Raw genomic sequence first — 25,280 nt, forward strand, 5'->3', positions numbered from 1 at the left:
TAACCACTACACTGCTGCACCGCCCCCAATATGAGGAGAATGAAAAGAGATGAGTGTAAAATGGATGCTTGATGCAACAAGACCTGGGCAATATCCAGGCCTCGGTTAAGTGGCAAGTAACATTCACATCACATGATTGCTAGGCAGTGTCCATATCCAACAAGAGAAAATCTTGCTATTGCTCCGATATTCAATGACATTACCATCACTGAATCCACTGCTATAAATATACTGGGAGTTCCCATGGCCCAGAAGCTGAACTGGAGCAGCCATATACAATGTGACTACAATAGCCGATCTGACACGAGGACCTCACCTCCTAAATCCCAAAGCCGGGGTCGTCAGGAACATGCTGGAATCTTCTCCACCTAACTGGAGGAGTGCGACTCCAACAACACTCATAGAGCGCTTTAGGGAGGCGCTCCACCCCCCAGCATTCACTCCCCACCACCGCAGCAGCACTTTGCTCCGTGTCCTGCAGCAGCTCACAAGGGCTCTTCAGACATCACTAACCAAACCCACAACCTCTACCGGTTGAAAGGGCGACAGCAACAAGGGCACCGGACCGCCGCCACCTGGAAGATGCCCTTCGAGTCACAGACCATCCTGACTTGGAAAGATATCACCATTCCTGTGCAATGGCTGGGGCCAAGTCCTGGAGCTCGCTCCCTAACAACACTGAGGGCACAGCCACACCTCACTGTAGCAGGTCAGGAGGGCAGCCCACCACCTCCTTCTCAAGGGCAATTAGGGATGCTGGCTCTGCCTGTGAAGGAGTAATAACAAGATGGCGGAGCAACACGCACCAAATTCTGTTGACAACATCTATCGAAATGAATAAACAGTTGATGTTTTGGGCTGAGGCCCTTCTTCTGGACTGCATTAGCATCTGCAGACTTTCTCTTGCTAATAATTGTTTGTCTTGCTGTTAGAAGTGCAGTACAGAGTGCACATCAGACACACTTATAGATGTGACAGAAAACCCTGCACAGTCTGGCCTCTAATGTGGATGAGCAGATCCCAAAGCATCATCATCATTATGTGTGATGTGAGCGATTATGGTCTTTCCAGGGCCATGATTATTCTTGGCAAATTTTTTAACAGAATCCCTCTTATGGACAGCGTCTTTACAAGATGGGTGAGCCCAGCCATTGTCAATATTCTCTTCAGAGGTTGTCTGCCTGGAGTCAGTAGTCGCAGAACCAGTAATATGCACCGGCTGCTCATACGACCATCCACCACCTGATCCATGGCTTCTCATGGGGGTGTGGGGCTAAGCAGATGCTACATTTTGCCCAAGGATGACTTGTGTCATGGTTTTTCGTGCCCCACAACCAGGAGACGTAGAAGATTCTTCAAGAAGTATTAAACTTTAATTTGCAAATCAAAGCTGAGACCGTCATTCAGCTAGTCGCTGATTGTCCACCGGTCCTTGTGCATAGCATTTTTTATAGCAATCTCCTGGTTTAGTTGCATTAGCATATCCAATCGGTCTACAGTTGCGTATCACACGTACATCCGCCACTATTGTTTCTACCCATTGACTTAATCATGTTCTAATCTACATCTCTTAGCTAACTCATTAACACACTATTATAATCTACATCTCTTAGCTAGCCTATCATTAACACCCCATTATCTTCTACATTCTTAAGATTTCATTCTCCTACTAAATTGGATACATGCATAGCAAATAGCAAACTCAAAGCTGACTACATAGTTTTGGTTACACAGCAAACAATGCAACTTTTATACTCCAATATATCCCCCCTTTGAGACCCAGAGGGTCTCACACAGAGAAAGAAAACTAAGAGTCTGCGCCCAAAAGCCCCAATAAACTCAAGCACTTATTCCCAAATCTCGGGTTAAACTATAATTTTCTGCGCCAAGACATCAAAGTATTCTTTCCCTGTTACCCTGGGCCGCTGAGCCAAAAACCTGTCCCTCTGTACCTGAGACAGGGAAAAAAAATCAGAAGCCCTTACAATCTACTCCCACATTGTCGTTTTTGCTCTTGTTCATCCTGCAGGTGTTGTAGGCTGTAACGATACATCTTCGGTGTTTCTTTCTCCACTAAGCTTGCTTCAGTAATTGCCACGAGCATCGGAAATTGTTTGGTTGCAGCACGCACTACAAGAGACTTGAGACAAGGAAGAAAACAGCACAGCACAAGCACACAGCTCAACAATACAATACAGACAGTTATTGCCATTTTAGTCAGCCATGCTCCCCATCCTCCGAGTCTACTTTCTAACAGTCAAATAACTGACGTCCGGACCCTGCATTCTGTTTAACTTCCTTTCTTAGAATTTTCAACTTATACATTGCCTTAGTAAACCATCCTTCTGAACTAGTGTTATTTGGTATAAAAGTACAGCACTTCTCTCCAAACATCACACAAACTCCTCCTTTTTCTGCCACATTTTGCTAGTTCCATCTAACTGTTCTCCCAAGGCCTCCAGTGCATCATTGGTGTAGTTGATGAATCTTTGCTGATTGTAATATATATAATTTATCCATTCAATGTTCTTAATAGTTCCTATCAAGGGTAGAGATGTTTCGAAGCCTGCAGCAATCTCATTTCTCGCCTTAAATTCGTTAGGTCGGTAACTCATCAATGCTAACGGTAAAGCATCAACCCAATTAAGTTTAGTGTCTGCACAAATTTTGTTCAGTTTGGCTTTCAGGGTTCCATTAATTCTCTCTACCATGCCCTGCAACTGAGGGTGGTATACCCATCCAAATCTTTGCTTTATCCTCAGCGCTTGTAGTACCAATTTGACCACTTTCTGGATAAAAGCTGAACCATTGTCTGAGCTAACTCCTGTAGGTATTCCAAACCTTGGGATCACTTCATCTGTCAGAAATTTTACCACCGTCTTTGCCCCTTGATCTCTTGAAGGTACCACCTCCACCCATCTGCTAAATCGATCAATTACTACCAGCATGTATCTTTTCCCTCTCACTGTCTTTATCATGTCTACGTCCTTCAGGTACAGGAATGTGACCTATTGGGGTTGTAATTCCCTACTCTGTGCAAATACCTCGCACTGTGACAAGACAAAGTCCACTGAAGCCTGTAAATAAGGTGCCCAAAAACCATCCTTCTTTATTTTCTTTATCACTTCCCTCCTTGCACAATGGTCAATCCCATGCGCTTCTGAAATCAGAATCATCAGTAGAGGGGTGGGTGCTACCAACAAACCGTCTTCCATGCTCCACAAGCCTTCCGGGTTCTGCTTGGCCCCCCTTCGTCTCCACATTGTCTGTCCTGCCACGGTTGCCAATTTTGTCGTGGTTTCCTATTCTGTTCTGCCCCTACAGACCTCTATTCAGAGCGGTATCCACATAACTTTCTCTTTGCACCTCGTCTATTCAGACCCTTATTTCTTAAGGCGGTATCCACGAGGACTTTCTCTATTTTCCTTTCCCTGCCCGTTCAGACCTTCGTTTCATATGAAGCGACATCCACAGGGATTTTCTCTTTGCACCTCGTCTATTCAGACCCTTCTCTCTCAAGACGGTATCCACGAGGATTTTCTCTATTTTCCTTTCCCTGCCCATTCAGACCTTCGTTTCATATGAAGCGGCATCCACAGGGACTTATCAACACCACGTGGAATTTTTCTTCACTTAACTTCTTATTAGCTTATTTGTACTTACCCTCACTGCAGTGTTCTTGACCAATCCTCTGAGCCTCCTGTTAACCCCCAATTCTGCCAGATTCTTTGGACCGGAGAGATCCTTCGGCAGTGGTTCCACACTTCTGAGACTCCAAGTCTTCCCAAAACCAACAGAATTCTTAGTCCAAGTTGTCGCAAAAAGCGCTTACCTTTTGTTTGGGTGCACCCTTAATTCTGTTAGCCTTGTGGGGTCCCTAGAGGACTGGGAAGCGTCCCCAATCTGCTGTTTCCTTTCCGCGGGTCTCTTTCCGGTCCTGTCGTGGTCGCCAATTTTGTTGTGGTTTCTCGTGCCCCACAAACGACCAGGAGACGCAGAAGATTGTTCAAGAAGTATTAAACTTTAATTTGCAAATCAAAGCTGAGACAGTTGCTAGTTGCTGATTGCCCACCGATCCTTGTACATAGCATTTTTTATAGCAGTCTCCTGGTTTAGTTGCATTAGCATATCCAATCGGTCTACAGTTGCGTATCACAGGTACATCTGCCACTATTGTTTCTACCCATTGACTTAATCATGTTCTAATCTACATCTCTTAGCCACCTCTCATTAACACACCATTGTCTTCTACATTCTTAAGATTTCATTCTCCTACTAAATTGGATACTAAATAGGAAGCTCAAAGCTGACCACATAGTTTTGGTTACACAGCAAACAATGCAATTTTTATACTCCAATTCTTGCAGGCCAGCAGAGGGAAGGAATGCCTCATACTTCCTTTAGTAGAAACTATCCCCACCACAATCCCAAAGCACTATCTGAATAAATGTGGGAATTCTCCCGGTGTCCTGGTCAGCATTAATCCCTCCAAAACTACAACATAAAAATGACTTGTTCATTTATCTTACTGACGTTCTTGAGAGCTTGCTATGTAATTTGGCTGCCACATTTGACACTATTTACTTAGAACTAGCTGCACCTCTAGCCAAGCCATTCTGACATGGGCTTTACCTGACAATGTGGAAAACTGGCTGACAAACAGCAGTAAATCTCAATCGTCAACAAGGTGGTGGAAGCTATCATCAACAATTTCACCTGCTCGACAAGAACCTACTCACCAATGTGCATTTTGGGTTTCAACAGGACCACTTATTTCCAGACTTCATCACACCCTTGGTGTAAATACGGACTGCCTTGGTCTAAACAGTGACTGCCCTTGGCTTAAAGGCAGAATTTGATTAAATGTGGTACCAAGGTGCTCTAGCAAGACTAGGTATCAAAGGGAGCATGCTCCAGTGTTTGGAGTCACAAAGGAAGATGGTCATGTTCATCAGAGGTCATCATCCCTGCCCCAGGATGTCACTGCAGGAGTTCCTGGAGAGAGTGTCCTTCCCAGCACTGATGACCTACCTTCCATCATAAATTCAGAAGCTGTCTCACACCTCTTGTGGTCCAGGTTTGACCCTAACATCTGGTGTTCTCTACATGGAGTTTGCATGTTCCCCCTGTGGGTTTTTCCCGGTGCTCCAGCTTCCTTCCATCTACAAAAGGAATCATCAGTTGACTACTGTAACTTCCTTCCAGTGGAGGTGGATGTCAAAAGATTGAGGCCGCATTAATGGGCAGGTGTGAGAAAAACATTTACAGGAAAATAATTGGGATTGATGAGATTGCCCTGGGGCAAGCAGAGACTCAAGGGATGGAATGGCCTTCTGCAGTGTATTATGAAGCTATGTAAGAATCGGTGATTCATTAATGATTGCACGATGTTCATTTTCATTTGCAGCTCTTCAGCAAGTGACGAGGTATGTACCTATTTACAAGAGAAGCGAGACAACATTCAGGGATGGGCTGTTCATTGACATTGTTCATGACGCAAAGTGTCAGGCAGTAGACATCTCCAGTGAACAAGAAGCTCAAGTAGAGCTTTGGTGATCCAGATTCAACCCTGACTTCCATTGCTGTCTGTGTGGAGTTTGCATGTTCCTCCTGTGAGTGGTTGGGGTTCTTCTGGGTATTTTGGTTCCCTCCCATCTCCAATGGAATCACCGTCTAGGCTGAGCTTCCCCTCCCTTCCCTATTTCCACAGCGATCATTCTCTCCGTAACTCCCTTCCTGCTTCTTCCTCTCTACTGATCCCGGCACTTACCTCCACAGCTATGCTAATGCTTGCCCCTCCACCTCTTAACCCCCATCCCCAATCAGGGCCCTAAACGGTCCTTCCAGGTGAGGCAGCACTTCACAATGTGCATCCATTGGTGCCTTTTATTGCAAGTCTGCTCCTGATGCAACTCCCTGTATGTCGGTGAGACCCGACGCAGACTGGGGCTATCGTTTCACTGATCACCTGCTGCAGCAGGCAAGGTCTTCTGGTGGCCAGCCATTTTAATTTCACTTCCCATTCCTACGCATCATATTCCATCTTGGTCGTCTCCACGCCGATGGCACCAACATCAATTTCTCCAACTACCAGTAATCACTTCCCTCTGTTCACAGTCTCCTCCGTTTTTTACTCCGTTAACCAGGTGGCCCCTTCATCCTTTCTCTTTCCCCTCCTCCATCCTCACAACCCGCCCATCACCTTCTTCCTCCCTCTACTTCGCCACCTCTGTCCTTTTAATCCATGATTGACTCTATCTTCTTGCCTCTTCCACGTATCACCTGCCAGCTTCTCATATCATTCCCACTCCCCCCTCATCTGCCCACCTTCCCTCTCTCACATGATTCACCTATCACCCACTAAGATGGTACTTCTCTCCATAACCTCCCTCCACCCTTAATTCTGGCTTCTGCTCGCTTCCTTTCCTGACCAAGAGTCTTGGCCTATAGCGTCAATTGTTCATTTCCCTCCATAGGTGCTGCCTCATCTGCTGAGTTCCTCCAGCATTTTGTGTGCGTTATTGGAAATGTACAGTATTACCTGTCCTTCACTGTTACTGGTTTAGCACCCCAGAAATCTCTGTACAACAGCATCATTTTCAAAAAATGAGATACAGAATTCAAGAATGTAGTTCATTATCACCTTCACAAGGGCAAGCGAGTAACTAATAGAGATCAGTCTTGCCCGCAGTTCCCAGATCCCAGAAGTAAACAGAAAATTATCTGCAGCAGCTGCCCCGGTCCTATCTTCTCTATTGTTCACATATCAGTGGGGCCTGTTCCTGTCAGATGCAAGTTGCCTGGCCTGTGAATTGTCTGCCCTGCATGACTGCTTGTCTCCCAACAGCGACTGTGTTTGTCCTGGTCACTCCCTGCCCCCAACATGTTGCTTTACTGATTTGCAGTGACGTGTAAGATGTTTTCACATCAACAGCTTCTGTGAACTCTCTCACGTTTTTGTCAGCCTTTGGTTGTTTGTCAGTCTTAGTATAGTTTTTCATAAAATCTATTATTTTTTTTTAAGTTTCCTGTAAATGCCTGCAAGAAAATGACTCTCAAGCTAGTATATGGTAATATATGCTTACTTTGATAATAAATTCACTCTGACTTTTGATACTTTAGCAAATGGTTGGATCCCTTGGGTGCAGATGAGTGGTTTTCAGCTGCTAATGATGTTCAGTGAGTCAATCACACATCAGAAGTCCATAAAATATAGGATCAGAATTAGGGCATTCAACCCATCGTGTTTGCTCTGCTGTTACATTGTGGTTGAATTATTATCCCTTTCAACCCCATTCTCCTACCTTGTCTCCATAACCTTTGACGCTCTGATTAATCAAGAGCCCTTCAACCTCTGCTTCAAATATACCCAGTGAATTGGCCTGTGTAGCTGGCTGTGGTACTGAATTCCACAGATTCACCAGCCTTTGTCTGAAGGAAATTTTCCCCTATCTCTGTTCCAAATGAACGTCTTTCAGTTCTGAAGTTGTACCCTCTGGTCCTAGACTCTGCCACATCCACTCTATCTAGGCCGTTCAAAATTCAATAGGGTTCATTCTTCTAAACTCCAGAGAGTACAGGCCCAGAGCTATCAAACAGTCCTCATATTAACCCTTTTGTTCCTGGAATCATCCTTGTGAACCTCCTCTGGACCCTCTCCAATGCCAGCACATCTTTTCATGGATAAGGGGCCCAAAACTGCTCACAACACTCCAAGTGCAGACAGACTAATGCCTTATTAAGCCTCAGTACTAAATCCTTGCTTTTGTATTCTTGTCCTCTCGAAATGAATACTAACATTGCATTTCCCAACCTTACCACCAACCCAACCTGCAAAGTAACCTTTAGGAATCCTGTAGGAGAACCCCCAAGTCCCTTCGCACCTCTGATTTTTGAATTTTCTCCCCACTTAGAAAACAGTCTATGCCTTTAGTCCTTCTACTAAAGTGTATGACCATGCATTTCCCTACACTATTCTCCATCTGCCATTTTTTTGCCTATTTCCCCCGAGTCCTTCCATTGACACCATGCTTTCTTAACGCTACCTGCCCCTCCATCTATCTTTGAATCATCCACAAACTTGGTCACTAAGCCATCGATTCTGTCATCCAAATCATTGACATATAATGTGGAAAAAAGTGGTCCCAAACCTAACCCTGCGGCATATCACTGGCCACTGGCGGACTACTGAAGAAAGCCCCCTTTATTCCCACTCTTTGCCCCCTGCCATTCAGCCAATGTTCTATCCATTCTGGTACCTTTCCTGTAACACCATGTCCTCTTACTTTGTTAAGTAGCCTTGTGTGCGACACTTTGGCAAAGACCTTCTGAGAATCCAGATAAACCACTGACTCTCCCTTGTCTATCCTGACTGTTATTTCCTCAAGATACTCCGACAGATTTTTCCGGCAAGATTTTCCCATTAGAAAACTATGCTGACTTTGGCCTATGTAATCATTTTTCTCCAAGTACCCTGAGACCTCATCCTTAATAAACAACTCCAACATCTTCTCAACCACTGAAGTCAGGCTAACTGGTCTATAATTTCCTTTCTTCTGCCTCCCTCCCTTCTTAAAGTGTGGAGTGAAATTTTCAATTTTCCAGTCCTCAAGAACCATTCCAGAATCTAGTGATTCTTGAAAGATCATTACTGATGTCTCTGCAACCTCTTCAGCCACTTCCTTCAGAACCCTGGGGTGTAGTCCTCTGATCCAGATGGCCTATCTAGCTTCCAGAGCACCTTCGCCTTAGTTATAGCAACTACACTCACTTCTGCCCCCTGACACACTGGAATTTCTGGCATTCTGCTTGTGTATTCCACAGTGAAGACTGATGCAAAACACTTATTAAGTTTATTATTACTTATCCCCATGGGTGCCCAGTCCCTATATACCTCCATCCCCCTACCAGGAAGGTCTCAAAGCTCTTCGCTTCTTTTTGGATTCCAGCCCTAACCAGTTCCCCTCTACCACCACTCTCCTCCGTCTAGTGGAATTAGTCCTTACTCTTAATACTTCCTCCTTTGGCTCCTCCCACTTACTCCAAACTAAAGGTGTAGCCATGGGCACCCATACGGGTCCCAGCTATGCCTGCCTTTTTGTTGGCTTTTTGTTGACTTTTCCTTCGCTACATCGACGACTGCATTGGCGCTGCCTCCTGCACGCATGCTGAGCTCGTCGACTTCATTAACTTTGCCTCCAACTTTAACCCTGCCCTCAAATGTACCTGGTCTATTTCCGACACCACCCTCTCTTTTCTTGATCTTTCTGTCTCCATCTCTGGAGACAGCTTATCTACTGATGTCTGCTATAAGCCTATGGACTCCCACAGCTACCTGGACTATTCCTCTTCCCACCCTGTCTCTTGCAAAAATGCCATCCCCTTCTCACAATTCCTCCGTCTCTGCCACATCTGCTCTCCGGATGAGGCTTTTCATTCCAGGACGAAGGAGATGTCTTCCTGTTTTAAAGAAATGGGCTTCCCTTCCTCCACCATCAACTCTGCTCTCAAACGCATCTCTCCCATTTCACATACATCTGCCCTCACCCCATCCTCCCGCCACCCCACTCGGGATAGGGTTCCCCTTGTCCTCACCTACCACCCCACCAGCCTCCGGGTCCAACGTATAATTCTCTGTAACTTCCACCATCTCCAATGGGATCCCACTACCAAGCACATCTTTCCCTCCCCCCTCTTCCTGCTTTCCACAGGGATCACTCCCTACACGACTCCCTTGTCCATTCATCCCCCCCCCAACCCTTCCCACCGATCTCCCTCCTGGAACTTATCCTTATAAGCAGAACAAGTGCTACACTTCCTCCCTCACCACCGTTCAGGGTCCCAGACAGTCCTTCCAGGTGAGGAGACTCTTCACCTGTGACACGTACGACATGCTGGAGGAACTCAGCAGGTCGGGCAGCATCCATGGAGACGAGCAGTCAGCGTTTCGGGCCGAGACCCTCCGTCAGGACAGGGCAGGGTACTTTGTGTTTACTTCACCTGTGAGTCGGCTGGTGTGGTATACTGCATCCGGTGCTCCCGGTGTGCCCGTCTATATATTTGTGAGACCCGACACAGACTGGGAGACCGTTTCGCTGAACACCTACGCTCAGTCTGCCAGAGAAAGCAGGATCTCCCAGTGGCCACACATTTTAATTCCACGTCCCATTCCCATTCTGATATGTCTATCCATGGCCTCCTCTACTGTCAAGATGAAGCCACACTCATGTTGGAGGAACGACACCTTATATACCGGCTGGGTAGCCTCCAAGCTGATGGCATGAACACTGATTTCTCTAACTTCTAAAACTGCCCCTGCTCCCCTTCTTACCCCATCCCCTCCATTTATTTATTTACCCCCCCCCTTATTTTCTGTTTCCTTTTTCTCCCTCTGTCCCTCTCACAATAACTCCTTGCCTGTTCTCCATCTCCCTCTGGTGCTCCCCTCCCCCTTTCTTTCTCCTGAGGCCTCCCGTCCCATGATCCTTTCCCTTCTCCAGCTCTGTATCACTTTCGCCAATCACCTTTCCAGCTCTTAGCTTCATCCCACCCCCTCCGGTCTTCTCCTTTCATTTCAGATCTCCCCCTCCCCCCACTACTTTCAAATCTCTTACTATCACTTCTTCCGGTTAGTCCTGACAAAGGGTCTCGGCCCGAAACATCAACAGCGCTTCTCCCTATAGATGCTGCCTGGCCTGCTGCATTCCACCAGCATTTTGTGTGTGTTGCTTGTTAACAAGTTTGTCCGCCATTTCCTTGTCAAACATTACTACCTCTCCGTTGTCATTTTCCAGCAGTCCGATATCCACTCACTCGCACCTCTTTCTTACCCTTTATATATTTGAAAGAACTTTTTGTATCCTATTTTATATCATTGGCTAGCTTTCCTTGATAGTTCATCTTTCATTACCCTGTATCTGTGTTCTCTGAGGGTGGCAGGGAATGGAGGGTGACCCTGGGGAATGAGCATCTGACAATTTCCTCAGGATACCCCAAAATATTGTTTATACTCGCACTAATTTTGTTACACAGCCTCGGCAGCTGGGTCCTATTTGTGGCAGAAAAGCAGTTTAAAAGCAAAGAGTGAATTTGAAGTATGCAAGGAATGCAGAGAGAGAGAGCAACTGTGGGGAGATTGCAGGATAATGAAAGCTGAGGAATGCCATTTGCACACTATGTATTTCGTCCAGGAGTGCCCTGTGAAGCATCTAATTGCTGTTGGGGTTGTTACTCTCTGGAGTTTATTCCTGATGTCAGCTTGGTTCAAAGGCAGCATGGTCGTCTCCCCCCCACCCACCCACCCCGGTACATAAATAATCTGTTTTACATTTCTGCAGGTGTCATTTTTCCGGGTGGGGCGGGTCATCATATTTAAGTTTGCTGATGACACCACTGTTGTTGGTGGGAGGGAGCCACAGCAACAACCTCCCTCCATGTCAGCAAGACCAAAGAACCATTGAATACAGGAAGAAGAAACTGAAGACCCACGAACATCAGGGGATCATAGATGGCAAGTGTACTTAAATTCCTCAATGTTATCATTTCAGAAGATCGTACATACCATCACAAAGAAGTCACAGCAGTGCCTCCACTTTCTTAGAAGTCTGAGAAGATACGCGCGTCATCTAAAATTTTATAGATGCATGGTGGAGGGTATAACAACCGGTTGCGTCACAGCTTGGTATGGAAACTCCAATACCCTTGAATGGAAAAGCCTACAAAAAGTAATGGATACAGACCAATGCACCCTAAGTAAAGCCCTCCACACCACTGCACACATCTACAAGGGACAGCATTGCAGGAAAGGACCACCCCCCCCCCCCAACCACCATCAGGCTACGTTCTCTTCTCACTGCTGCCATTAGAAAGGAGGTACAGGAGCCTGAGGACCCACACAGTTATTACACCTCAACTATCAGGCCGTTGAACCAGAGGGGATAACTTCACTCGCCCCCAACACTGAACTGATCCCATAACCCATGGACTCACTTTCAAGGACTCTTCATCTCATGTTCTCGATATTTATTGCTTATTTCTATTATGTATTTGCTCAGGTTGTTGGCTTTTCCACGTTGGTTGTTTGTCTATCCTTGCATTGTGTGTTTTTCATTGATTCTGTTGTTTCTTTGTAGTTACTGTGAATGCATGCAAGATCGCAGGCATTTATTTATATATATGACCTATATGCACTCTGATAATAAACATGCTTTGAATTTTAAAACCAACTTTCCATCTACCAATCAATCAATTTGATCAATTTCTACCAATCAATCAAATTGATCAATCAATTTGCATGGTACTATTTAAAGAAGCTTGATATTAATCCCCCAGCCAAGAGTTTTAAATGATAATAAAACGTTAATTGGATCAATGCGCTTTTGTCAGATTGTTGCTGACACCAGGCGTGTGAAACATGACACTGGCCAAATGACTCAACCTTGAATACCTACATTCCACAAGTGAAACTCTCAGGACCGAAATCCATCGGCATTTGACTATCTGTATCTTGCAGAGGGTGGTGAATGCCTGGAATGCTCTACCCTACTTGTGGAGACTGACTTCATCGTAAGTATTTAATATCGCAGACGGTAAAGGTTTGAAAGAGTTTGGAATTGACAAAAATGGGACTGAGGCACAGAGGATGGGGGAGGTCTGGGGTAGATCTCCTGGGATACTGAATGGCAGGGTGAGCTCGAACAGTTAAGACTCCTGCATATATTTTGTGGCATTCTTATGCATTTTTCTCCTCAGTTTCTGTCTTCAGGGTGCTAACCCGGCCCAGAGTTGACAATACTGAGGTGGTGCCCCCCCAGTGCCTCAACTAACCCGGGGAGTATCAGCAGAATATTTAACTGCAGAGGGACTTTAGCCAAATTCAGTTCCCTGACTAGATATTTACCGACAATCCCATGCCAACAAGCATATAGGGGATAGTGCAGAGGTTGAGGGGAGATGAGAGGACTACTGACCCTTTGTTGTTGCTTTAGAGTTTTCATTTTGCTCTGTTCTCTCTGAGTCCAGAGGAGGTTCACGACAACTATCCCAGAAATGAAAGGGTTAGCGTATGAGGAGCATTTTTGATAGCTCTGGCCCTGCGCTTACTAGAGTTTAGAAGAATGGAGTGGGCGGGGGGGGGGGGGATCTCTTTGAAACCTATCGAATAAACGATCTAGACAAAGTAGACATGGAGAAGATGCTTCCTGTAGCGGGGGAGTCTAGGACAACCTCAGAAAACCAGGACGCCTCTTTAGAACAGACGAGGAGAACTTTTGTTTAGCCCGAGGGTGGTGAATTCATTGCCTCAGTGGCTGTGGAGGCCAATTTATTGGGTATATTTAAAGTGGAGGTGGATAGGTTCCTGATCAGTCAGGGCATCAACGCCTATGGGGAGAAGGCAGGAGAATGGGGTTGAGAGGGGTAATAAATCAGCTGTGATGGAATGGTAGAGCAGTCTAGATGGGCCAAATTGCCTAATTCTGCTCCTGTATCTTTACGGCTTTCTTTGATCTTCCCCGGCAGACTCAAAATGACACTGATGTTTTGCCAGCATTTCTTCGCAGCCTGACCACCCTCATGCTCTCCTAGTTATTTTTAGATGCTGCACGCTGCCTCCTGATACCCGAGACTCCAGCAGCACAGAGCAGCTCAATAACCCTGTCTCGGAGGCTGTGACGATGGGACAAAGCACCGAACATGTGGTGCAGGAGGCCTACGTAATGTCGCAGGACTACATCAGGTACGTGACTGGTAGGGCGTCAAAGGCAGCTCCCAGTGTGACGGCAGCCACCCTGAGGCATGCAGGCGACGACCTCCTGGTGAAATACCCCATCTTCTTCAAGCGATGGCCCCGGGTTTTCAGGGACGTTAGCTCCGACGACGCCTGCGACTACTTATTCAGGATTCTGGACGAGCATTTTCAACCAGAGAAACCCTGGCAGAAGAAAGAGCTGACTTGGAGTGGTATCCTTTCTATTTATGTGCTGGCAGGGCAGCTGGCTATACACTGTCAAAAGAATGGCATGGAGTCAGTGCTGGAGGAGCTGGAACTCAGAGTTGGAAAGTACGTGGAGAGTAACGTATGCCCAAGCATTAGAGAAAGAGGAGGATGGGTGAGTATTGCTGGGAAAAAAAACTGCCACATCTTGATTCAAAGGCAGTGGGATCAAAATAGTCAGAGTGCATTTGCCAGCCTGCAGTGCACTGCCCAGCAGCAGTGGTGTGCCGAGAATCTACACCAATGGCCTGGCCTGACTCCAGTCTGAAGGTTTCATTTTGATCCCATTTGACTCCCAAAAATGTGACACCCCACACAATCCACACAACCCAAAAACATCTGTTTCAAAACAGGTCTCTGACAAAAAATGTGACCAAAGAAAAATTGCTTTTTTCTCTGAAAGCAATTTTTCTTTGGTCACATTTTTCCTCGTTAATTTTTTTCCCCTTACCCCACTATAATCTTGTTTTCCTTCACAACTATTTTCAGAATCAGATTTAATATCACTAGAATATGTTGTGAAATTTGTTGTTTTTCAGTAGCAGTACATAATATAAAAAAACTATATTACAGTAAGTACTGTATACATGTATAAATTAAACAAGGAATGCAAAAAGAGAGGAAAATAAAATAGGGAGGTAGTGTTCATGGGTTCAATGTCCATTCAGAAATCTGATGGTGGAGGGGAAGAAGCTGTTCCTGAAACTTTGAATGTGTGTCTTCAGGCTCCTGTACCTCCTCCTTGATGGTAGCAATGAGACGAGCACCTCTCCTGGGTCCTTAATGATGGATGCCACCATGCTGGGGAGGCTAGTGTCCATGATGGAGCTGGCAGAGTTAACAACTTACTTCAGATTTTTCCGATCCTGTGCAGTGGCCCCTCCATACCAGACGGTGATGCAGCCAGTTAGAATGCTCTCCATGGTACATCTGTAGAGATTTGCAAGAGTTTTTGTTGACATACCAACTCTCCTCAAACTCCTAATAAAATAGAGACTCTGTTGTGCAGTCTTTGTAATTGCATCAATATGCTGCCCACAATAGATCGTCAGAGTTGTTGACACTGCTCTCCCTTTCCACTTCTGATCCCTCGATGAGGACCTGTGTGTTCCCTCTACTTCCTCTTTCTGAAGTCCACAATCAAATCTTACTGACATTGAGTGCAAGGCTGTTGCTGTGACACCACTCAACCAGCTGATCTATCTCACTCCTGTACGCCTCCTCGTCACCATCTGAAATTCTGCCACCAATAGTTGTTTCTTCTGCAAATTTATAGATGGCGTTCGCGCTGTGCCTAGCCACACAACTGTGAGTGTAGACAGAGTAGAGTACGCATCCTTAAGGTGAGCCAGCGTTGATTGTCAGCGAGGAGGCTGCTATTTCTGAGCCACACAGACTGTGGTTTCCCAGTGAGGAAGTCAATGATCCAGCTGTAGGGGGAGGTACAGGGATCCATGTGCTCTAGCTTGTTGATTAGAATTAAGGGTATAATTGTGCTAAACGCTGAGCTATACTCAATAATAAACAGCAGCCTGACACAGGTATTGCTATTGTATGTTTTTCATACTCCGGTTGTGTAGTCACATTGTGCCCAATCATATTCTATCAAAAGCAATCCCCTTCAAATGCAACTTCAACAGACGAAGGGTCTCGGCCCGAAACGTCGACTGTACTTCTCCCTATAGATGCTGCCTGGCTTGCTGCGTTCCACCAGCATTTTGTGTGTGTGTTGCCTGAATTTCCTGCATCTGCAGATTTCCTCGTGTTCAACAGTTCTTCCTGGGCCTCTACTCGACATAAACAAACCCAAGGCCATAACAAGATTATAGGATAACTATGTGTCAATGTGTCTCCAACATCATGTATATCCTCGCTTACCCACACAACAAACTCACCTCCCCTTAACCTCAGTCCTCTGAATCCGCTGGACCCCGAGGACACCCTTCCCTCACATTCATTTCGATAGCAGAACAGCAAATAGAAATAAAGATTGCCCATGTATCTCACCAACAACTCACCGAGGAAAGGAAGTCGGAAAATAAGAAAGAACAGAAGAAAAAACAGAGGAACAGGATCTCATACCCTCATTGTCTCTAAATTGTCACAATAGTTGGACTGCTTGTCTGACATTCAGTACCAGGTGGACTGAAGTTTCCTCCAATGAAATAGTATTAAGTCTGAAGTTATTGTTTTCAATGCCTATCACAAACCCTGTTCCCCAGTTAACATCATCATCCTGCTCTTGGCAAACAGATCATCACAAACTCTAGTTAGACAAAACCAACGTGCATGCGTTCACGTTTGCCCACCTAAACGCATTGGATTAGTCTCCTCCAACAGCACAAGGGTGGCCCACAACATCCATACCCCTTAGACAAGAAGGGCTACAGACATGGAAGTCATCTGCAGGTCTCCCCCAAGTCACACGTTATCCTGGTCAACACAGACACCACCATTCCTTCATCATCGCTAGCTCTAAACCCTGGAACTTGCTATCTAACAATGTTGGGGGAGCGAATTGACCAGGAATCAGTGATTCACCACCTCCTTCTCTAGAGCATCAGACATGGACAGTAAACACTGCCCTGGCCAAGGATGTCCATACCCTATACATTAACAATTCTGTCCTCTCCTCGGTTCAGCAGCTGCTAAACCCTCTTCCATGTCATTTGATCTGTAGACCTGCCTACTGCGATACGGTTGTAGCGAGCCTTCCCTGTCCCACCCACTCATAAACCCAACCTCTGATAGATTGTCGGTGCCTTAACCCTCACTAAATCCTACTCACTTTTTGGCCCTGTGATTACAATTGTAGAATTATCGCGCTCAGAAGTGGGTCTCTTCCATACTGACTATGATGCCTATCTATGCTAATATTATTTGCCCACACTAAGCCCATATCCCTCTACGTCTTTCCTGTCCAAATGCCTTTTAAATCTTATTGTGACTGCCACCCCATCTCGCAGCTTATCCAGATAACCACCACCCTGTGTGTGAAAATCTTCTCCCTCAGATCTCCTTTAAATTTCTTCCATCTCACCGTAAATCTGTGCCCTCTAACTCTAGGCTCTCTCACCTGGGAAAAAAGACTTTGACAAAGTATCCCATTCATCCCCATTATTATATAGATTTATAAAACAGTGTGTTAGTAATGCACAGTTTGAATTCTGTGCACATCGAGAGGAGCAGTAGACCGTTACCGTTACTGTTGCCAACCCCTTGGTGTCCAATCACACCAGGCCGTAGAGTGGACTCCTTGCCAACCGGACCATTAAAGTCTCCCAGCAACAGCGGCTTATCGGAAGTTGCCACGCTACTGATGGTGGTTTTCAGCTCACGGTAGAATGCCTCCTTGACTTCACTGGGATTCGCCAGAGTTGGGGCGTAAATGTTGACTGTGGTGAGGTGGCGCTTTCCTTGCAGAGGTGTATGCAAGGTCTGGATTCGGTCAACCTCGCAAGACTGAGAGCAGAAACTAAAGTCAGGGGCATGGTGGCGCATGAGCTACCGTTTGCTGATGACTGGGCACTGGTTGCCCACTCTCTCGAAGCCTTACAGGAGATCACCAGTCGCTTTGCCAGTGCAGACAAAAGCTTTGGACTGATAATCGGCCTGAAAGTTTTGTACCAACCGGCTCCTGGCTCAAGCTACGAAGAACCAACTGTCCTCATTGATAACACTCGTCTCAATGCTGTCAACAACCTGGGCAGCACAATAACACCCTCGGCTTCTCTGGATGTTGAGCCAAGAACCAGAAAAGCCTGCTTTGCCTTTGGTCAGCTGAAAGATCAAGTTTGGTCACAGAACATCAGGTTGGCCACCAAGTGCAAGGTATACAGGGCCGTTGTCATGTCAGCCTTGATACACGGATGTGAGACATGGTGCCCATATCAGAGTCACTTATGCCAGCTTGACCAACTGCAGCAGCCTCACCTACGTTCTCTGATGAAGATCACCCGGCGAGACAAGGTCTCCAACACCGAAGTCCTCTCTCGAGCTGAAATGTCAGCAGTTTCAACCTCGGCGATGTCAGCCCAACGGCGCTGGGCAGGACATGTTGTCAGAATGCCTGATGGAGGACTGCCCAAGGACATCTTGTACGGCCAACTGTCCAGTGGTACCCGAAAACGAGGAGGACAGCGACTACGGTACAAGGATGTTCTGCACTGGAGCCTCAAGAAAGCTGACATTGCCCCATCAACATGGGAGGATCTGGCTCAAGATCACTCACAGTGGAGGCACGCCATCAGGAAAGGTGTGATCGCTGCTCATAGAGGCAACAGAGGAAAGGCACAGGAAGCGCCACAACAGAGCTTCTGCCCCTGCTGCCCCTCCAGGCCTCACCTGTCAAGGATTGGCCTGTACAGCCACTCCAGGGCGCACATATCAAACCCCACTAACTGACTGAAAGGAACCATCACAATCCTATGGGATGGTTAGCCAGAGAGAGAGAGTATATTGTCCTTCAGCCTCCTACATTCCAGTGAGAATAACCCCTTATAGAATCTCCCCTTATAACCACAGCCTTCTTTTCCAGGTGAATCTATACCCGGTGTGGTGAGTTGAACTTTACTACACTAAGTGTAGTCTAACCAGTGACTGGTACAGCTGAAGATTATGTACCAAATCTTGTATTTAATGCATTTTCCTATGAATGCAATTGACCGAATTCCTTCTTTGCCACCCTAACCACCCTTGCTCCCTTTCAGAGAGTTATGGACTTGCAACCATGGTGTCTCTACATATCTATGCTCTTAAGGTCACTGCCATTTCTTCTGCAAGTCCTATCAATTTTGACCTCCTAAAGTTCATTTCCTCACAACTATTGTACCAATTGACTGTTGCCATAATTCCAAAAATCTCACCTTTGTTTCCAAATTCTTCTGTGTCCCAATTCTTTCATCTACCAAATTTTCTAGAGGCCTATGACTCTGAAATAATTGTGCTTGTCCAATTCTGGACCATCTTTGAGAGACCATTAATTACTCTCTGTGATGGAGTAATTTGTAGCTACCAAAATCCAGAAGTCTCTTTCTGCACTTTGTTAATCTCATTTCTCATTGAAGTAATTAACTAATAAACTATCTGGTGTTCCTTGGGGAAGAGTGACCATAACATGATAAAATTCTTCATTACATAGGAGGATAGAAGAACTCATTTGGGGAATCTAAGTAAAAGAAACTTGAAGATATGAGGTGTACATTGGCTATGATAAATTGGGAGAACATTATATAGAAACATAGAAAAACTACAGCACAATACAGGCCCTTCAGCCCACAATGATGTGCCAAACACGTACTTACTTTAGAAATTACCTAGGGTTTACCCATAGCCCTTTATTTTTCTAAGCTCCATGTACCTATCCAGGAGTCTCTTAAAAGACCCTATCGTATCTGCCTCCACCCCATTCCACGCACTCACCACTCTCTACATAAAAAAAACTTACCCTTGACATCTCCTCTGTACCCACTTCCAAGCACCTTAAAAACTGTGCCCTCTCGTGCTAGCCATTTCAGCCCTGGGAAAAATCCTCTGAGTTTACGAGTTGATAATGAATAGGCCGTGAGACGCATTTATGGAATACAAGGGCAAATTCCAACAACTGTTCATTCCATTCTGGCATAAAAATAAACCAGGAAAGGTGACTCAACCGTGGTGGCAGCAATAATACAGTATTAGGTCAAAGGAGGAGAAGTTTAAGATGCCTAGAAAAAGCAGCAAATCTAAAAGCAGGAGCAGTTCAAAATTCAGTCAAGGGAGACAAAAGGAAAAGTACAAAAGTACGAGACCAAATTACAGAGAAAAGAGAACTATCTGTAAAACCCTTCTGTGGAAATGCGAGGAGAGAAAGATAATTGAAAGCATGTGTGGACCTCTTACTGGGTCAATTATAATTGGGAAGCAAAGAAATGGCAGACCTATTATGTGCATACTTTGGTTCTGTCTTCACAATGGAGACACCAATAACTTTCCAGAAATATTGGGAGACATATATACGATTCAGTGGGTGGGGTGGGATCTGAATGAAATCCATACTGCAGAGAAATGGTGTTAGTGTTGAGTGTTGATGACTGATAAATCCGCAGGCCTGTTAATCTACATACCAGATTACTTAAGGAAATGATGCTAGAAATAATATGAGCATTTCTGGCCATTTTCCAAAGTTCTATAGACTCTGGAAGAGTTCCAGTCGACCAGAAGGCGGCTAATGTAATTCGACTATATGAGAAAGGACAGAGAGGGAAAACAGCCAGCTATGGACCATTTAGCCTGGTAACAGTAGTAGGAAAATGTTAAGAGTCCATTATAAAAGATGTAATAGCAGAGCATTTAGAGACACAATCAGACTAACTCAACACGGATCAATGGAAATTGTTTTAGCAGAACTATTGGCTGTGGTGTATTTGGGTCTTCAGAGGTTTTCAGTGAGGTCCTGTTGAACTCTATCTTATTGGATTGGGGATAACACACTTGCACAACACGGAAACGGGTCCATCAGCCCAATGTGTTCATGCCAGACATGGTGCCTCCCTGGTCTAGCTTAATGCACCAATGAGGAATAAAACTAAAGCGTCTTTTTTGCCAAGTGACCAGTAGAAATCTGCAGGGACTCGTGCTTGGAATCCAACTATTCACAATGTGCATTGATGACTGAGACGAGAGAATTAAATGTAAAATCTGCAAGTTGGCAGTAAACAGAGCTGGGTGGAGTGTGAGCTATGAGGAGACTGGAGGGGAGGCTCTGGAAAGATTTGGACAGGGCTAATGCATAGCAGATGTAGCATAATGAGATTATCCACTTTGGTGGCAAATACAGGAAGTGTATCATTAGTGGTAAATTGGGAAGGAGAAAATGAAACAAGACCTCAGTGTCCTTCTGCAGCAGTCGCTGTAAGTAAATATGAAGTGCAGCAGGTCAGTCGTATCTTGTGCTTTGCGGGATAGGGAGTCGGGGTACCGGAGCAGGGGTATCTTGCTGCAGAAATTGAATTTAACTATATACATGTATGTAATGTATATAATCATATAATGCATATAGAAATGTTTCTCCAAAGCAGGACATAAAGCACACGTAACACACAATAACTTATGAAGGTAAGAATAAAATCTACAGGTGAATTACACATAAATAACGAACAAAAGTGCAGAATCAGAATCAGGTTTATTATCGCTGGCAAGTGTCATGAAACTTGTTAACTTAGCAGCAGCAGTTCATTGCAATACATGATAGAGAGGGAAAAATAAAATAATTGTAAGTAAAGCAATTACAGTATACATATATTGAATACACTAAAAATTGTGCAAAAAACAGAAGTCATATATATTTAAAAAGTGAGGTAGTGTTCATGTATTCAATGTCCATTTAGGAATTGGATGACGGAGGGGAAGAAGCTGTTCCTGAATTGCTGAGTGTGCGCCTTCAGGCTTCTGTATCTCCCACCTGATTGTATCAGTGAGAAAAGGGCATGCCCTGGATGTTGGGGGTCCTTAGTAATGGACGCTGCCTTTCTGAGACATCGCTCTCTATAAAGGTACAGAACAGATTAGCCAGTGACACTTTGAATATGATGCGGCAGGGAGTTCAGAAGCCTAATGGCCTGAGGGAAGAAAGTTTCCTGTCCTGACCATTGTTGTTTTTATGCATCATTCCATACAGGGCCTTGAGAAGGCCACAACCTGAGCATTGTGTGCAGTTTTGGTCCCCTTACCTGAGGAGGTATGTTCTGAGGAGAAGGCAGCTCTGGAAAACGGAGAGGCATTTGGCCACCCAGAGTTACGTTCACCAATATTTCGAAGAATGAGGGCATTTTATAGAAACTTGCAAAGTTCCAACAGGGTGGCAGAGACTAAATGTAGGAAAGATGTTCCCAATGGAGTCCAGCAACAACGATCATATTCTAAGGATAAAGGAGAAACCATTTAGGGCTGATATGAGAAAAACATTCTTCACCCAGAGAATATAAAACCTGTAGGACTCTCGACCACAGCAGACAGAAATCATTCAAAAAGTTAAATATAGTTGTTGAGGATAGAGTTCTCAATGTGCACGGGAAGAAAGCAGGAATAAGATATGGGATTTGGATCCGTACCCAACTGTCTAATCCTGCTCTTCTTCTCAACATGAGAAGTTTTCTATGTTACTCCTTAAAATCTAGCTCAGCATCAGACAAAGTTTAGCTTGAATTCAAAAATGCTGGAGGAACTCAGTGGGTCAGGCAGCATCCATGAACTGTTGACATTTTGGGCCCCGATGAAGGGACACAAAACAAAAACGTCAACTGTCTATTTCCCTCCACGGATGCTGACTGGCCTGCTGAGCTCTTCTGCTCCAAGTCTCAGCATCTTTAGCGTCAACATGTAACCTGAAGTGCATCAAGTATTTTTGCTGTACTATGGGTGCTACATACGGAGTTTATTACACATCCTTTTGTAACTTCCGAAATCTTGATGTACTTTACACCACACAGCAGCACTTCCATATTTCCTCCAAGGAGTTTCCCTCCGATTCTTTCCCTTCCTGCCCCCCCGGCCTCCCTGATGCCATGCGCCCAACGAAACAGCTGAAAGCCAGCAAAAAAATCTCTGCAATTTAATCCCAGATGACCTCTAGTAAATTTAATACATGCTTCCCCCATATATTTGACGCTATGTTATTTTTAGCAGGAATGCAAAAATATTACCATTACTGTACAATGAATAATCTAGTGAGGGAACGCCGGGCAATTTATGCTATCATAATTAGTGACCTCCTTGGTCCTGTTACAATGTCATTATATTGCCCGAGGCCTTCAGATTGCAGGATCCAGTCTGCTGGCAGTCCCACAGCCCACTATCTCTAGCTTCTGTCACACAGCCTGCAAGACCCCTGAACCTTCCTGGCTGAAGCAATAACTAATTCCTTCATCGTGTTGTAAAGCTCAGTCAAATTTACCTTTTTCTGAAGTTCCGAGAATCAAGAACTTGTGTGGGTAGCTCGGAGTCTTCGGTGGCACTTTGCAGCACCTTATCCAAAGTAGCACACACAAAATGCTGGAGCTATTGAGGAGGTCAGGCGGCATCTATGGAAAGGAGTAAAGAGGCAACTTTTCAGGCCGAGACAATTCATGGCTCTCAGCCAGGAATGCCCACTCTTTATTCTGCTTGGTAGGCCTGACCTGCTGAGATCCTCCAACATTTTGTGTGGATTTCCAGCAACTGCAGAATCTCTTGCATTTACTCCTTCCAAAGACTTCACGAAAACCACTGTGTGAGAAGACATACCTGAACACTTTAATCAGATATCAGTGCAAACACTGAATAACACAGCTTAGATAACATCTGGTAGAGACGGTCAGATGCTTGGAGCAGAAGGTGGAGAACTTTATAGAGGTAGTTACCCTTGCAAGCAGCCCAAGAGCTCCACCTGCCCATTCACTTCCTCCCTCACCCCCCAGACAGTCCTTCCAGGTGAGGCAGTGAATCCGCTGGAGTCGTCTATTGTGTCTGGTGCTCCCGTTGGGGCCTCCTGTATGTCGGTGAGGCATGGTGTAAATTGGGGGACCTCTCCATTCAGGAACCTCTGTTCCATTTGTAAAAGCGGAACTTCCCGGCACCCAAACATTTTTATTCCTGTTTCGACGTGTTGGTCCTTGGCCTCGTGTTGTGCCAAGATGAGCTCGCACTCAGAGTGGAGGGGCAACAACTTGCATTCTGCCTGGGTAGTCTCCAACCTGATGGCATAAATATCGATTTCTCCTTCCAGTAAAAAAGTTTCCAGTTTCCCTCTGTCTCCCCTCTCTGGCCTTTTACCTCATCTCACCTGCCTATCACTCCCCCCCCCCCCGGGTCCCCTCTCCTTCCCTTTCTCCTACAGTCCACTCCTGTCAGATTCCTTCCACTATAGCCCGTTCCCTTCCCCTCCCATGTGGCTTCACCTGTCATCTTCTATCTAGCCTCCTTCCCCCCCCCCAACTTTTTATTCTAGCATCTTCCCCACACTGCCTACCAGCTTGTACGCCTACCTCTCCCTCACCTCCTCATTCTGTCTTCTTCTCCGGTCCAGAAGAAGGGCCTCAGCCCAACTATTTCCATCGATGTAGCCTGACCTGCTGGGTTCCTCCAGCATTTTGTTTGTGTTGCAGAGGCAGACAAAATTAAGAGGGGTATAGATGAGCTGGATAGAACATAAAACACAACATAAAGCACAGTACAGGCCCTTCGGCCCAAGATGTCGTACCAACCTTTTAACCTACTCCAAGATCAGTCTAACGTTTCTAACCCTTCCCTCTTTCACAGACCCCCATTTTTCTATAGCCCTTATGCCTATTTAAGAGTTTCTTAAATGCCCCTAATATGTGTGCCCCTACCACACAGAAAGGCATTCCACACACCCGCCACTCTCTTTGTAAAGAACTTACCTCCAACATCCCCTCCCTGTACATTTCTCCATTTGCCTTAAAATTATGGCCCCCTGTACTAGCCATTTCCAAATTTCTCTGGTTACCCACTATACACAAGAATAGTCAGAGTGTTTGTCCTAGATTAGCAGAGGCTGAAACGAGAGATTTAACATGGTGGTGGGGGTGGGAGATTTAAGGGACAGGTTAGCAACAACTTTTTTCACCCAGAGGATGGTGAGTATGTGGAGTGAGTTGCTGGAGGTATAATTAGAAGCAGGTATAATTACACTTGAAAGACATTTGGACAGGTCTGTGGTTAGGAAAGTTTTGGGCTGAATCAAAGGCAAATGGAACTAGTTTACATAAGCTTTGGTCGTCATGAACACATTGGGACACGTTGGGCCCAAAGGCCTGTTTCCACGCTGTACAACTCCAAGTAACCAGCAGCAGGAGCATTCCCAATCCTGACAGGCAGTACAATCCCTTATCTGAAATCCTGCATTTCGGAATTCAGAATCCCTCCTTATTGGTTCTGGGACACCCCCCCCCCCCCCACCCCGCGGATACCAAAAAACACACATATTCGAGTCCCTTATTTAACCTGTCTCAGTGCGGGTGGACTTTAGGACCCGGCGGAGCTCCAGACATCCTCCCGTATACTTTAAATCATCTCTTGGTTACTTATAATACCCAATACAATGCAAATGCTATGGAAATAGTTGTTATACTGCATTGTTTAGGGAATAATGACAAGAAAAACATTCAATCAAATATAAAAATATACAGCTTCAAACGAACCGAATCAAACACATGGTAAATGACTTATTGGAATAAATGTAGAACATCACTGCCACTATAAAACTTCAGTAACTTGTCTTTCTGTTTCTTTAAATCATATACAGTGGTAG

At 45.4% G+C, this 25,280-nt stretch overlaps 2 protein-coding genes across 5 annotated transcripts in view; one reads left to right on the forward strand and one right to left on the reverse strand.

The window, feature by feature from the left end:
* LOC132382069 (filamin-binding LIM protein 1-like) overlaps nucleotides 1–6,557 on the reverse strand; it is a 37,839-nt gene extending 31,282 nt beyond the window's left edge. Inside the window, exons 1-2 of one of the 3 annotated variants that reach the window (XM_059951923.1) lie at nucleotides 5,032–5,433; nucleotides 1,986–2,140 (exon numbers count right to left, since the gene is read on the reverse strand). In XM_059951923.1, coding sequence (XP_059807906.1) covers nucleotides 1,986–2,104 — 119 coding nt within the window. In that variant the 5' untranslated portion in view covers nucleotides 2,105–2,140; nucleotides 5,032–5,433. Of the gene's footprint in view, nucleotides 1–1,985 lie in introns of all 3 variants that reach the window. The other 2 variants (XM_059951921.1, XM_059951922.1) reach the window with 2 other exon arrangements.
* The window catches only part of bcl2l16 (BCL2 like 16), a 38,041-nt gene that overhangs the window by 5,747 nt on the left and 7,014 nt on the right, over nucleotides 1–25,280 (forward strand). The window contains exons 2-3 of one of the 2 annotated variants that reach the window (XM_059951926.1): nucleotides 11,547–12,564; nucleotides 13,585–14,108. In XM_059951926.1, coding sequence (XP_059807909.1) covers nucleotides 13,674–14,108 — 435 coding nt within the window. In that variant the 5' untranslated portion in view covers nucleotides 11,547–12,564; nucleotides 13,585–13,673. The remainder of the gene's footprint in view (nucleotides 1–11,546; nucleotides 12,565–13,584; nucleotides 14,109–25,280) is intronic. The other variant, XM_059951925.1, reaches the window with a different exon arrangement.

The sequence above is a fragment of the Hypanus sabinus genome, chromosome 27 (genome assembly GCF_030144855.1).
Source record: "Hypanus sabinus isolate sHypSab1 chromosome 27, sHypSab1.hap1, whole genome shotgun sequence".
Lineage (NCBI taxonomy): Eukaryota > Metazoa > Chordata > Chondrichthyes > Myliobatiformes > Dasyatidae > Hypanus > Hypanus sabinus.